The 13,699-nt window shown below is 45.6% G+C and overlaps 1 protein-coding gene and 1 long non-coding RNA gene across 4 annotated transcripts in view; one reads left to right on the top strand and one right to left on the bottom strand.

Moving 5' to 3' along the window:
* LOC147100132 (uncharacterized) overlaps positions 1-13,699 on the top strand; it is an 88,315-nt gene that overhangs the window by 72,548 nt on the left and 2,068 nt on the right. The gene's annotated exons all lie outside the window — the stretch shown is intronic.
* The window catches only part of adamtsl3 (ADAMTS-like 3), a 782,675-nt gene continuing 776,279 nt past the window's right edge, over positions 7,304-13,699 (bottom strand). For 2 of the 3 annotated variants that reach the window (XM_085968860.1, XM_085968859.1), the window contains exon 31: positions 7,304-13,514. In XM_085968860.1, the coding sequence (XP_085824986.1) occupies positions 13,399-13,514 (116 nt within the window). In that variant the 3' untranslated portion in view covers positions 7,304-13,398. Of the gene's footprint in view, positions 13,544-13,699 lie in introns of all 3 variants that reach the window. The other variant, XM_085968861.1, reaches the window with a different exon arrangement.

Raw genomic sequence — 13,699 nt, 5'->3', positions numbered from 1 at the left:
TCCGATATGCTGTCCCGTTATCTGGTTTGTTGCTGACCTTTCTGACGTTTGGTCCAAAGTATTCATATTGTGTGTCAGGAGCTGATCAACCAGAGCTGACAACTTTAATCTATGTTACTGATTCTGATGAAACTGATTAGCTGTTTTACTGTCAAAATTGATGAATACTCGCTGGATTCTTTCTTGCTGCATGTAGATTGAGTGGGTCTGTTTAAATTCCCGATGGAGGGCCAGCCTCAAGAATACCCCCTCGTCTCCGAGCCATGGCAAGGTTGGCACCACCTTGGTGAGATTCAGGAATGGTCTGTCAATGCGCGAGCCATTGGGGCAGGTAAACCCATACCAGCCTCATCTTTTTTTTTTATTCGTTCATGGGATGTGGGCGTCACTGGCAAGGCCAGCATTTATTGCCCATCCCTAGTTGCCCTTGAGAAGTTGGTGGTGAGCCGCCTTATTGAACCGCTGCAGTCTGTGTGGTGAAGGTGCTCCCACAGTGCTGTTAGGGAGGGAGTTCCAGGATTTTGACCCAGCGACGATGAAGGAACTGCAATATATGTCCAAGTCAGGATGGTGTGTGACTTGGAGGGGAACTTGCAGGTGGTGGTGTTCCCATGTGCCTGCTGCCCTTGTCCTTCTCGGTGGAAGAGGTCGCGGGTTTGGAAGGTGCTGTGGAAGAAGCCTTGGCGAGTTGCTGCAGTGCATCTTGTAGATGGTACACACTGCAGCCACGGTGCGCTGGTGGTGGAGGGCGTGAATGTTTAAGGTGGTGGATGGGGTGCCAATCAAGCGGGCTGCTTTGTCCTGGATGGTGTTGAGCTTCTTGAGTGTTGTTGGAGCTTCACTCACCCAGGCAAGTGGAGAGTATTCCGTCACACTCCTGACTTGTGCCTTGTAGATGGTGGAAAGGCTTTGGGGAGTCAGGAGGTGAGACACTCGCTGCAGAATACCTAGGGGGAAGAATTCGGTTGCTTTGCACCTCCCGTTAGCCCTAAGAGGGCACTAATGGGTCGCAAAGCAACTAGCGCCTGGGCGCGGCGATGTTTGCACTGCGCGCGAAATTAACCAGACATTTTGCGGCGGCGCTAAACACTACTGCCATGATCTCCTGCACCCTCAGATCGTGACGTCAGCCGAGCGTGCAACGCCCCAGTAGCGCCCTGGACCAGATATTGAGTGGCGCCCCCTGCCTTTCCGCCTGCCGCCAACAATGACAGGTTGAGGGGAACGTTTTGCAGTCGGGAAGGGACTGGGGGAACGCTATTTAAAGGCGACCGCTTCCTGCCTTTTTTTGTCAGCGACCTTTTTGCACCACGCATTCTGAGAGAGAGAGAGACTTCTGGAGAGATTCAATGCTGTGTGAAGGAGTTTTGGGTACTGAGCAGCACTTTGCAGGTTCATTTTGATTTGACCTTCCTTGCATCGATTTAGAAGAGACTATGGGGGCTGCACTCTGAGCTCTTTCCCTGGGCCTCTCCATTGTTCTTTCCAGCAGATTTGATGTACAGGTCTCTCCAGGCCGAGATTCAAGGCTGCAATGAGCAGGATGTGGATGGAGAGCAAGATCGACCCTCCCCTTTAAGAACTGGCTGGCGCCAGTGTGTCTGTGTTCCATTGCTGACTGACATCATGAGCTTCGCCAGTGCTCTGAAGTAGCGCATCGCTCCTCGGCGTTAACACCTTAAGAGAGGTGTGTAGTGCCTGATTTAGCACTCCAATCACCTCCAGGAGCGATAGAAGCCAAATTTGCAGTCGGAGGGGATAATTGCACCCCAAGCGGGGCGATACCGAATTTCTCCCCCCTAGCCTCTGATCTGCTCTTGTTGCCACAATATTTATGTGGCTGGTCCAGTTAAGATTCTGGTCAATGCTGACCCCCAGGATATTGATGGTGGGGGATTCGGCGATGTTAATGCCATTGAATGTCAAGGGGAGTTGGTTAGACTCGTGCTTGTTGGAGATAGTCATTGCCTGGCACTTGTGTGGCTCGAATGTTACCTGTCACTTATCAGCCCAAGCCTGAATGTCGTCCAGATCTTGTTACATGCAGGCATGGACTGCTTCATTATCTGCTCAATAATGGCCACATTGGATTTGAAAGCTAATGTTGTCAGTGGACTACAGAATTGGAGTGTTGCAAACACTGACAGTGACTGCACAGAGGCAGAGGGGTGCACCCAGGATCTCCGATGACTCACTCCATAATGGAGGTGTCAGAGCATGCAGGGAGGTCCTCTTCCCTTCCAATGGACGGAAGAGAACTCCCCAGGAGACCAAAACAGCCCGGTTGGAGATTGCAGAGGAGGGCAGCAGCAGGGATGTGGTCTGGGTGCAGTGCCACAAACGTTTCAATGATCTCATTAGATCAGGAAACAGCAGTACAAAGCCACACTCAACTTCATCCTGCTGTGCCTCTCATCACATCCCCATCACTCTGTTTACCTACCCTACTCCTGCACATCCTTACTCATCAATTTACCTTGCACCTTCACCCATCCCTCTCTAACTACATTATCACATCCCCAGCTCACTAGCCACTCCTCATACTCACCCTCACCCTAGTGCAATCATAACAACTAACAGCACACAAGGAGGCCACTTGGCATTGCCACCCCAATCCATCATAGTCTCCCTCTAAAGATGTAACCCATCCATTCCTTACACTCATTCCATCACACTCACTCAAACTTCTCTTCTTTCCCTCCTTGCAGAAGAGAGCCCAAAATAAGAGGGAGAGGGAGAGAACTGGAGGTGGGCCTCCATCATTTGCAAAACTTACAACAGCAGAGGAGGCTGCTTTAGAAATATCTGGAGTTGCCGAGCATCTGGAGGTGGGAGACGGAGAGAGGGGGACATCGCAGCAACCTGGTGACAGAATTACATCTCATACAGCCACATGGCATACAGCAGTCGCTCATATGAGGACTGATGTCAGCAGCCAGTGAATGTTCATCATGTGCATAATGGTATTGTTACCCATTCTTCGTATGACATATCTAACTCATCTCTTTACTCTCCCATGGGTCCATCAAGAGCCCCCGCCCGCCAACTGTCCAGGAGGAAGAGGGAGACGACTCCTCAGAGGAGCCTCCAGCCTCTGAGGGCGCACCATCAGCAGACATAAGCGCACCCAACACCAGCGCAGAGACGCACATCTCGGTGGGTCTCACGGGCGATAGAGTAGTGTTGTCACCAGGTCCGTCACAAGTGAGCAAGAGCAGATGGTGGAGACAGGGACAGCAGTGGAGACTCCTCGCCGGAGGGTGCAGGACGCTCCCAGCTCTGCTCAGTTGCATGCAGACGCTGAGCCTCGGGGGCCATCCAGAAAGAGGGCGATGCTGGAGGTGCAGCAAGAAGTGCAGGAGGCTCTGACAGGTTTTGTGAGCGCGACGACTGCCACTGTTCAGAGAATGGAGGAGTCCATCTCCAACATGAGCACCACTGTGTCGCAAGCGATGGTGACTGTCGGCTTTTCTATGGAAAGGATGGCCACCTGTATGGAGCAGCTAAGGGGCAATTCACAGGAGCACATTGTCTCTATGGCAAATAGATGGCTATGTTTGGAGAATAGATGGCAGAGGCTCATAGAACTACTCTCCAGGAGGGATGTCAGCGTAGACGTGGGTTCTCATGGCCCCACTGATGTGCAGCAAGGTGCTCTCCAGCTCCTTGCTAGCAGGGAAGTGGGCAGGCTGCCTCGACCTCTGCTGAAGCCACAGGGGTAGCAACTCGTAGAAGCACGCAGAGAGAAAGATGACACACAGGTTGATTCACAAGGGTAGCCACTTGGGTGTTTTATCCAATGTTTATGTAAAGTTTTCGTTAATGTGGTGTCAAACATAAAAAGCTTTATTTTCACCACTTTCCAGTCTTGGACAGATTTGTGTGCACCGTTGGCAGTGGCTTAGTGAGTTGCAGTAACTGGTGAGATCTAATGGTGCCCCTCACAATGGTGATGAATGCGAAACATAGAAACATACAAGATAGGAGCAGGAGTAGGCCATTCGGCCCCTCGAGCCTGCTCCGCCATTCAATGCGATCATGGCTGATCATCCAAATTCAGTACCCTGTCCCTGCTTTCTCCCCATATCCCTTGATCCCCTTAGCCTTAAGAAATATATCTAACTCCTTCTTGAATATATTTAATGAATTGGCCTCAACTGTCTTCTGTGGTAGAGAATTCCACAGGTTCACCACTCTCTGGGTGAAGAAATTCCCCCTCATCTCAGTCCTAAATGGCTTACCCCTTATCCTTAGACTGTGACCCCTGGTTCTGGACTCCCCGCCATCGGGAACAGTCTTCCTGCATCTAGTCTGTCTAGTCCTGTTAGAATTTTATAAGTTTCAATGAGATCCCCTCTCATTCTTCTAAACTCCAGTGAGTATAAGCCTAATCAGCCCAATCTCTCTTCATACGTCATTCCTGCCATCCCTGGTATCAATCTGGTGAATCTTCGCTGCACTCCCTCCGTGGCAAGAACATCCTTCTTCAGATAAGGTGACCAAAACTGCACACAATACTCAAGGTGTGGTCTCACCAAGGCCCTGTACAACTGCAGCAAGACATCCTTGCTCCTGTACTCGAATCCTCTCGCTATGAAGGCCAGCATACCATTTGCCTTCTTAACCGCCTGCTGCACCTGCATGCTTACCTTCAGCGACTGGTGCACAAGGACACCCAGGTCTCATTGCACTTCCCCTTTTCCCAATCTATTGCTGTTCAAATAATAATCTGCCTTCCTGTTTTTGCCACTGAAGTGGATAACCTCGCATTTATCCACATTATACTGCATCTGCCATGCATCTGCCCAATTGCCCAACCTGTCCAAATTGTACTGGAGTTTCTCTGCATCCTCCTCACAGCACACACGCCCACCCAGCTTTGTGTCATCTGCAAACTTGGAGATATTACATCTAGTTCCCTCATCTAGATCATTAATATATAGTGAATAACTGGGGTCCTAGCACCGATCCCTGCGGTACCCCACTAGCCACTGCCTTCCACTCGGAAAAAGACCCATTTATTCCAACTCTTTGCTTCCTGTCTGCCAACCAGTTTTCTATCCAAGTCAGTACCTTACCCCCAATCCCATGTGCTTTAACTTTGCACGCTAGTCTCTTGTGAAAGGAATGGCTTGGACATTGTGGGTATGCTTTATGGTGTTGGTGTGGGGTGGTGCCAGCCTGGCACATCATGTGGCAGCCATATGGGTGTACAGCATCAAGTTAAGTAAATCTGGCCATGATGAGGCCATCCCATGCCTCCTGGGCAGCAATGTGGTCGGGTGCTGATGCCCTCTGTCCTGTGCAGCATCAGGTGATTGCAGAGGTTGGTGGTGTTGTTATTGGTGCTGCTGGTGTGCCTGGTGCTGCTGGTGTTTGGCTCATCGTGGCCAGATTCTGAGGACCAAGGTGAGACAGTAGAAACTGCACCCATGTTGATGGAATAGATGGCAGGTGAAGTAGAGATGACAGAAGCAATCTGTCAATGGTGAGAGAGGTTCTTCCAATGAAGTGACACTGAATGGAGACTTTACTAGAAAGACCTGCAGCAAGCTCAATCTGTGCTGGGAATGCAGTCAGCAACAGCTTCTGCATCAGGAAAGTGATCAGCTGTCAGGTGGGAGCTTTTATAGTACATTTGATACTGCCAACTAATCAGCTGGAGCAATGGCCACTCAACTCCTGCCTCAGGTTGAGAGACGTGGTTCCTGAGCAGCGTGGTTCCCATGGCCATGCAGGGAAATTTAAAATGTGGGGGGTGGTCGGGGGGAGGCTCTTAACTGTCTGACAACAAGGTTATAATGATTTCAGTTAGGTCGCCTGCCTCTGCTGGTGAGGTCGCTGCCGCACCGGCAAACGCGCCCGAGGGAGTGGCGTGTGGAGGCAGGATGACGGCGGGTTCCTGACCCACTCCCAAAATTATCAACTTTCCCACCCGACCCGCCTCCATTCCCGCCCCACCCCGCACGGACCCCAGAAAATTCCAGCCTTAGAGTTGTCAATCTCAAAAAGTAGAAGGTCAATGCTGTAAGATTTTACTTCCTAATTCTCCTCAGTAAGGCCATTTCCAAGAAAACCAAATTACGAGTTTCCCTTGACTGTGCAGTAGCAAATTTACTGGGGGATTTGTTATTGCTGGGTGAATAATGAAGGGAACCCTAATTTTCCCATTTGTTGGTGGATTTTTCTCTTGACTTACAAGTATCTGCTGAGCGTATTTCACCTGAAAAGCAGCTGCCAGAAACATCTAAGTGCAATAATTACATTTCATTTTGTAGCAAGTCACTTTCTGAAAGAGACTCACACAGCAAGTCTACCAACAGTCAACAGGAATACAAATGCAAAATACTGCGCATGCTGGAAATCTGAAATAAAAACAGAAAATGCTGGAAATACTTAGCAGGTCAGGCAGCATCTGTGGAGAGAGAAACAGAGTTAACGTTTCAGGTCGATGACCCTTTGTCAGAACAGGAAAAAGCTGGAGATGGAACAGGTTTTTAAGCAGGTGTGGGGCCGGGAAAGGGGGAGGAAAGAACAAAAGGGAAGGTCTGTGATAGGGTGGAAGGCAGGAGAGATTAAGAGACAAAAGGGATGATGGTGCAAGGCAAAAGGAGATGGTAATGGGACAAGTTAAGAAACAAAAGATGGGTCTAGATGAAGTGTAAATGGCGATGGCAGAATGATCAACAGCTGCCATGTGAGAGAGAGAGAAAAAAAGATAGGGGCCGAGGTTATGATCTGAAATTGTTGAACTTGATGTTGAGTCCAGAAGGCTGTAAAGTGCCTAATCGAAAGATGCGGTGCTGTTCCTCGAGCTTACGCTGAGCTTCCGTGGAACAATGCAAGAGGCCGAGGACAGAGAGGTCAGAGTGGGAGTGGAGTGGAGAATTAAAGTGACAGGCGACCGGAAGCTCGGGGTCCCCCTTACGGATTGAATGGAGGTGTTCTACAAAGTGGTCACCCAATCTGCATTTGGTCTTCCCAATAATCAACAGGAGTTAGTTTGAACTCATTCATGCTCCTGACGTGCTGAGCAAGGAGTAGAATTGAAAATATCTATGAAGATGGTTGCAGCCTGACCTGTGCCCCCACCTGACTAAGTACAAATGCAGCAACTTATCAATGGGACAGAAGAAAATGTACCGATTAAAAACTCTTCAGAAACATGAAAGCTATATTTTTTTTGAGGCAAGAACTAGGTGTAATAATGCAATAATGGGCAGACAGAGTCATAATATATTATCTGAAGGAATCACAATTCATAAGCAAGAATAAAGACTTCTAATTCATTAGAAAATGGATATTGGTGGTTAAAAGTTCAATTTTATTAAACTGCAGTAAAAAAAAATTAGTCACACAACAAACCTGGATTACATACACAGCACAAATATTGTTTCCATGATTATATATTCGCAATACAATGTGAGTTTATTGTAATTTTGAAAGCTGAAGCAAGTTTTACAAAATATATGAATATTCAATGTCTCTGGCATCACAACTCTCTAAATTATAAAGAGCTGTGAAACAATGTTGGAAACATTAGGCACAACTCAAACTTGCTCCGCATTATAGCAGGGGTGTCCAAACATCTCTCTGTGGGCCTCATCATGTGTACCATTGGGGATACGTATAAAGTTGAACAATAACCAACAACTTGCATTTATATAGTGCCTTTGGTGTAGAAAGGTGCTTCACACAGATATAGCAAAAAAATGGACAAAGAAAAAGATAATTAAGAAGGATGACCCAAAAGACTTGGTCAAGAGGAGAGGGAGCCGGAGAGGCAGAATGTGTTTAAGGAGGGAACTCCAGAGGCTGGAGCCGACACAACTGAAGGCACAGCCGCCAATGGTGGGGCGAAGGAAACGGGGTGGGGGGATGTTCAAGAGGCCAGGGTCAGAGGAACAGAGTCTTCGTGGTGGGGTTAGGGTTAGGGAAAAGGTTAGGGTTAGGGAAAAGGTTAGGGTTAGGGAGAAGGTTAGGGAGAAGGTTAGGGTTAGGGAGAAGGTTAGGGTTAGGGAGAAGGTTAGGGTTAGGGAGAAGGTTAGGGTTAGGGAAAAGGTTAGGGAGAAGGTTAGGATTAGGGAGAAGGTTAGGGTTAGGGAGAAAGTTAGGGTTAGGGAGAAGGTTAGGGTTAGGGAGAAGGTTAGGGTTAGGGAGAAGGTTAGGGAGAAGATTAGGGTTAGGAAGAAGGTTAGGGTTAGGGAGAAGGTTAGGATTAGAGAGGTTAGGATTAGGGTTAGGGAGATTGTTAGGGTTAGGGTTAGGGTTAGGGAGATTGTTAGGGTTAGGGTTAGGGAGATTGTTAGGGTTAGGGTTAGGGAGATTGTTAGGGTTAGGGTTAGGGAGAAAGTTAGGGTTAGGGAGAAGGTTAGGGTTAGGGAGAAGGTTAGGGTTAGGGAGAAGGTTAGGGTTAGGGAGAAGGTTAGGGTTAGGGAGAAGGTTAGGGAGAAGATTAGGGTTAGGAAGGTTAGGGTTAGGGAGAAGGTTAGGATTAGAGAGAAGGTTAGGATTAGGGTTAGGGAGAAGGTTAGGGTTAGGGAGAAGGTTGGGGTTAGGGAGAAGGTTAGGGAGAAGATTAGGGTTAGGAAGAAGGTTAGGGTTAGGGAGAAGGTTAGGATTAGAGAGAAGGTTAGGATTAGGGTTAGGGAGATTGTTAGGGTTAGGGAGACGGTTGCAGAGATAGGGGGAAAGTGAGGCCGTGGAAGAGTTAAAACATAACAATGTGTTGGAGGACCAGGAGTCAAGTGAGCAGCGAGGATATTTGCAGATCTCAAGTAGCCGAGACTAACAGTACTTGGTGTTCTGATTCAGGATTTATCCACCTTTCCAAACCCCCAGGACCACAGAATTCTAACCAGATAAACCGGTGAACAAGAAACAGAAGAGCAAGTCGGACTGAGTTGTCTCGTCCTTGATTTCCCAGGTGCTGCAGTTTGGACACCCCTACTTTATAGCACAATTATAGGCAACTAGCCATAAAACCTGACCTTGGGATAATTGCACTACCAAGCAGCATGCATTTCTATGTCTGAAGAAGAAGAAAGTAACTTAGACAAAATTTGGCAAGTGCTTGATGTCGCTCTAAGCATTTTAACTTTAAATAGAAAGTGAAAAGCAATTTAAAACAGAAGCTTTGGTAGTAAAAAATAAAAGTCCCAACAAAAATATTCTTTATAACACACAATGTACAGCATTCAGTATTGCACTTAACAGAAAATAAATATGTACAAGTAAATATGTTACAATTATTTTTCCTTAATTTATGCACAACCTTTTGCAAAAGGTCAAGACCCACTAATGATGGGAGAATGTAAAATCGCAGGGTATTCCCCCAAGTACCCAGTATCCTACTGATGGAAAAGACCAACTTAAAACAGCTGTATATACTAACATAATTGGAGCACTCATCAATGCACAACTGTACGTGAACAGACAATAAATGTTTTCCATCGCCTATAATACTGTTACACTCAACTTAAAGATATGCCTTATTGCTGAACACATACTTCAATTATTTGCCAACAGAGTTACATAAATCCTTTGGTACTGTCATTCGAATTTATCATAACAAATGTCCAAACTGAATCTAACACCCTGCATGAATACCTCTGTAACCGTGCATTTACTAGATTACTGTAAATCCCTTTGAACATATTTCCTCCACCTTTATCCAGAGTTTCAGTTATTTTGGTAATTAGCAACAAACAATTTCTTAAATTGATACTACAGGCAATGTAACGGACTCGTTGTATCTTTTGTTAGGAACAGGAGGAGGCCATTCAGCCCCTCGAGCCTGTTCCGCCATTCAATGAGATCACGGCTGATCTGCGATCTAACTCCGTATACCCGTCTTTTAGCCCATATCCCTTAATACCTTTGGTTAACAAAAAGCATTTGGAGCGCCAACATTCTATAAAGGAGTCCCTTTAGCAAGCAAAGTTCAGCACGAAAATTGCTGTCTTGTAATTCGACACTGTCAGCTAACATATAATATAGTGAGATATTTTTGAATCTTTGACTCTTATTAATTGTAAGGAAGAACTCTAGGATATTATGATAATCCACTGATTTATAAAAATAGCAAAACCTAGATCTGGGATTATATTTCTCACTTTGTTACTTAATGGTAAATGGAATTTCTTGGAAGATTCAGAGTAATTACTTCCTGATAACATGTTTTTGCAGCACCAGTGGTAACATCTGCTCTATAATATTAAACCCTATACAGAGCTATTCAGGGCTGGCTTATTACATCAGGAAACATGGATCTGGAAATGTTTTTCTCCGCTGTGTTACTTTAAATGTTTGCATTTCACGTTTGATTCAACGGATAATAAAAATAAATAGACTGTCATCTTTATTGTAGCCAGAATATGCATTTTAGTAAAGCCCGATAGAGCTATCCATACATCAACGCTTTAAGGAAACACAGGGGCTGGTAAGAATAAGGCTTAAAATAAGGAGCCTGTAGTTGTAATATGTAATTAATTATATCAATTTACTTGGGTATATCAGCTACATGTTGTGCAAAGTGATACAGAGTATTGGTGCACCAAGCAATGTTCCCCCAATTTATATTTTTGGCTGCGCGGCCCATTCAAACTTGCGCACGTGCGCGGTTTTTTGCATTGGAAAGCTGGCTCACCGGCTGCGCGGAACCTCGCGATGGCTGCGCGGCGTGGCAGCTTAAAGGAACGTTGGCACCAACGTGTGTTATAGAGATAAGGGGCGATTTTCACTCAGTTCTCTGCACAGCAAGTAGCTGAACGCTGCTGGAGGTGGGGGGTGGCGGGGGAAAGTGCCAGGCAAAGATTAACCCCTGCAGTGAGAAGAAAGATCAAAGAGAGAGTCACTTTGGGTGCTCCTCACACACCAGCCCAGGAACAGAGCCTGGAAATGCGTCACTTTGTGAATTGCTCCCTTGGCTGAAGAATTGTAGTGGAATGAGGGACCTTTTGTAAATAAGGGATGAAAATAGCTGAAAATTGGGGTATACAAAATGAAAACATGACAGACTGTGCTAACACGTTTTAAACAACACTGAAATCTGAGCTTTTTTTCTCAGTTCATCACTCATTAGTATTAGCCATTTTTAGTGTTACTTTGAGGGCAAATGGGTCATGTGACCAGTTCCCAACAAAAATTCCATGGCCAATGGAACTGAAGATCAGGCGCTGCGTATAACGGGCGGCCGAACCGACACCGCCCGCTCTGCGCCACCGTCCGAGATCAATCTCTAGCTCTAGGTGTTTAAAATTACAATTTACAAAGAGTCAACGGGAAAATCTGAGAGTATTTTTTCCAGGTATCCCCTGAAGATTATCTCGAAAACTCAGAGAACCTGAAGTGTCTGTGTACCATCGATTTGTCACTTAAGAGTCATAACGGCACAGAAGGAGGCCATTTGGCCCATCGAGTCCGTGCCAGCTCTCTGTAGAGCAATCCAGTCAGTCCCATTCCCCCGCTCTATCCCCGGAGCCCTGCAAGTTTATTTCCCTCAAGTGCCTATCCAGTCTCCCCTTGAAAACATTGAGTGTTTCCGCTTCCACCACTTCCGTCGGCAGCGAGCTCCAGGTCCTCACCACTCGCTGTGTAAAAAAGTTTTTCCTCGCATTCCCCCTGTATCTCTTGCCCAAAACCTTAAATCTGTGTCCCTTTGTCCTTGTACCATCAACTAGTGGGAACAGCCTTTCCCCGTCTAGCCTATCCAAATCCGTCATAATCTTGTTTACCTCTTTCAAATCACCCCTCAACCTCCTTTGCTCTAATGAAAACAAATCCAGCTTCTCCAACCGGTCCTTGTAGCTAAGATTCCCCATTCCTGGAACCATTCTGGTAAATCTCCTCTGCACCCTCTCAAGGGCCTTCTTCAGAAAACTTTGTAAGGTAAACATATTGTATTTTTTAGTTATTATTTGGGGCTTACAATTGGTGAAATCTAGTCACTTTTATATGTGATATAATCATCACAAATATTCCACACTGAAAATGCCAGATATACGGTGTTTGACTTACTCTCCTAATACCGAATGCAAGAACCATTTTCTGCATATGGTTTTTATGATGGGCTGACACAGAAAACTCCTGCATGCCGATTCCAACCTGTGTAAGTCCTGGGAATTATACGCATTACATGTCTGTGTAAAGTTGAGGCCTCAACTCTCTGCAGCAACATTAGGTTAACAGTAAAGGGTCAAACTACTAGCAGTATAACTGAAAGTGGTTGACACTCTCCAGAGGCAGAAAGGTTTTTGCTTTTTTTTAATGTTTCCTTCTATCTCTGAAGTGTAATGTAAAATGTACTTGTGCCACTAATTACATATTACAACTGCCTACTCTTGTGTTAAATATTTTAATCATAGTGGTTTCCTACTTTTCCTTTAAAGGAGTGGCTTGAGGCCTGAATCCATATAATGCGGTGTTTCTTTCAGTTTTAACTTAGGCATCCCAGTTGGAGACAACACCCTGATAAATGACTTACTTGCTTTAAAAATATAATGCTGCAGTCCAAAAAAAGAGACACTCTGTGAGATCAGCCTTTATATGTTCGCCCCAAATGCGCTTTATCTGTGGCTGACGGGATATTTCTTTACAATCGAGAACAATAGAGTAAATTCAATGCTTTCATTCTGCTGAGGGTGGTGCACGCTTGAAGGCAGCACAGAGTGGATAAGCCTACAATACTGTAAGCCGATTCTCTAGACTGCATTTCCTTCAAATGCGGGATTCCCGCTGGGAAGACGGATTGCTTAATTTACTCTAATGCTCAAACACATCTGAATTAGCTGTTGGTGCAAGTTAACAATCTCAGCTGCTGAATACTTTATTCTCTCGTGTTCATTTTTGTCTGCACACCTAGATATTAAAAAAAAATCTGTAACATCAGATGTGAAATGAAAGTGGTTTACAGTAATAAAAAGGGATAAACACTCTTGCCAATAACTCACCTGGGTCGAAAGCTTTCCCTGGTGTTCTCTATGAAGCTGTGAAACATCAGCCCACTTGGACATTCAGAAAAAGTTTTGGCCCCTGGGTGGAAGTAAATAATTCACATACCAACTTCTGTGATGTAAGTTAAACACACATCTCTTGTAACTCAGAAAAAATACAGACACTAAAGCACAACAAATCCATATTAGATTGAAAAGCAGAACTGTTGAGAAGTTCTTACTTTAAGAACCAGCTGGTACATATTTGACTAACATAAACAGCAAGGAAACCTTTTGTGCATTTCTGTATGTACAAGCAGATTTACAACACTATTAAAATATCCTCCTGGTTCAACTTGCACCAGGGTTGTACTGCAGTCAGTTGACCTACACGGAGCTCTGTATAAATCGGTTCACAAGTCTTTTATAGATTGATTGCGATCCGGCGAACAGTGGCATATACTAATTAAAGCACTCTGCAGGAATCGCAGCACCTCCGCTTGTAGGTGTTCAGGTGACACAGCGTCAACCGTTTCACGAGTGCACAGTAGCGCATTGTGTCCATGCATTCTCCTTCAGAAGCTGAAAGCAACGCATCCAAATCTAAATAACTGGCATTATCAGGGTGAAGAATGGAAATATGATTCACTTTTTCATTTGCCATAGTTTTATCAAACAAGAAAATTGTAATGAGAGCCCAACATATTGTGCACAATTCTATTCAAAGCTGAAATCAAGCTACTTTTTATAGATTGAATTTTTTCCTG

This window comes from Somniosus microcephalus, chromosome 27, assembly GCF_052327205.1.
Source record: "Somniosus microcephalus isolate GS21.2 chromosome 27, FLI_Smic_1.0, whole genome shotgun sequence".
Lineage (NCBI taxonomy): Eukaryota > Metazoa > Chordata > Chondrichthyes > Squaliformes > Somniosidae > Somniosus > Somniosus microcephalus.
The sequence above is the reverse complement of the archived record's forward strand: the minus strand, read 5'-3'. Positions and strand labels throughout refer to the sequence as shown.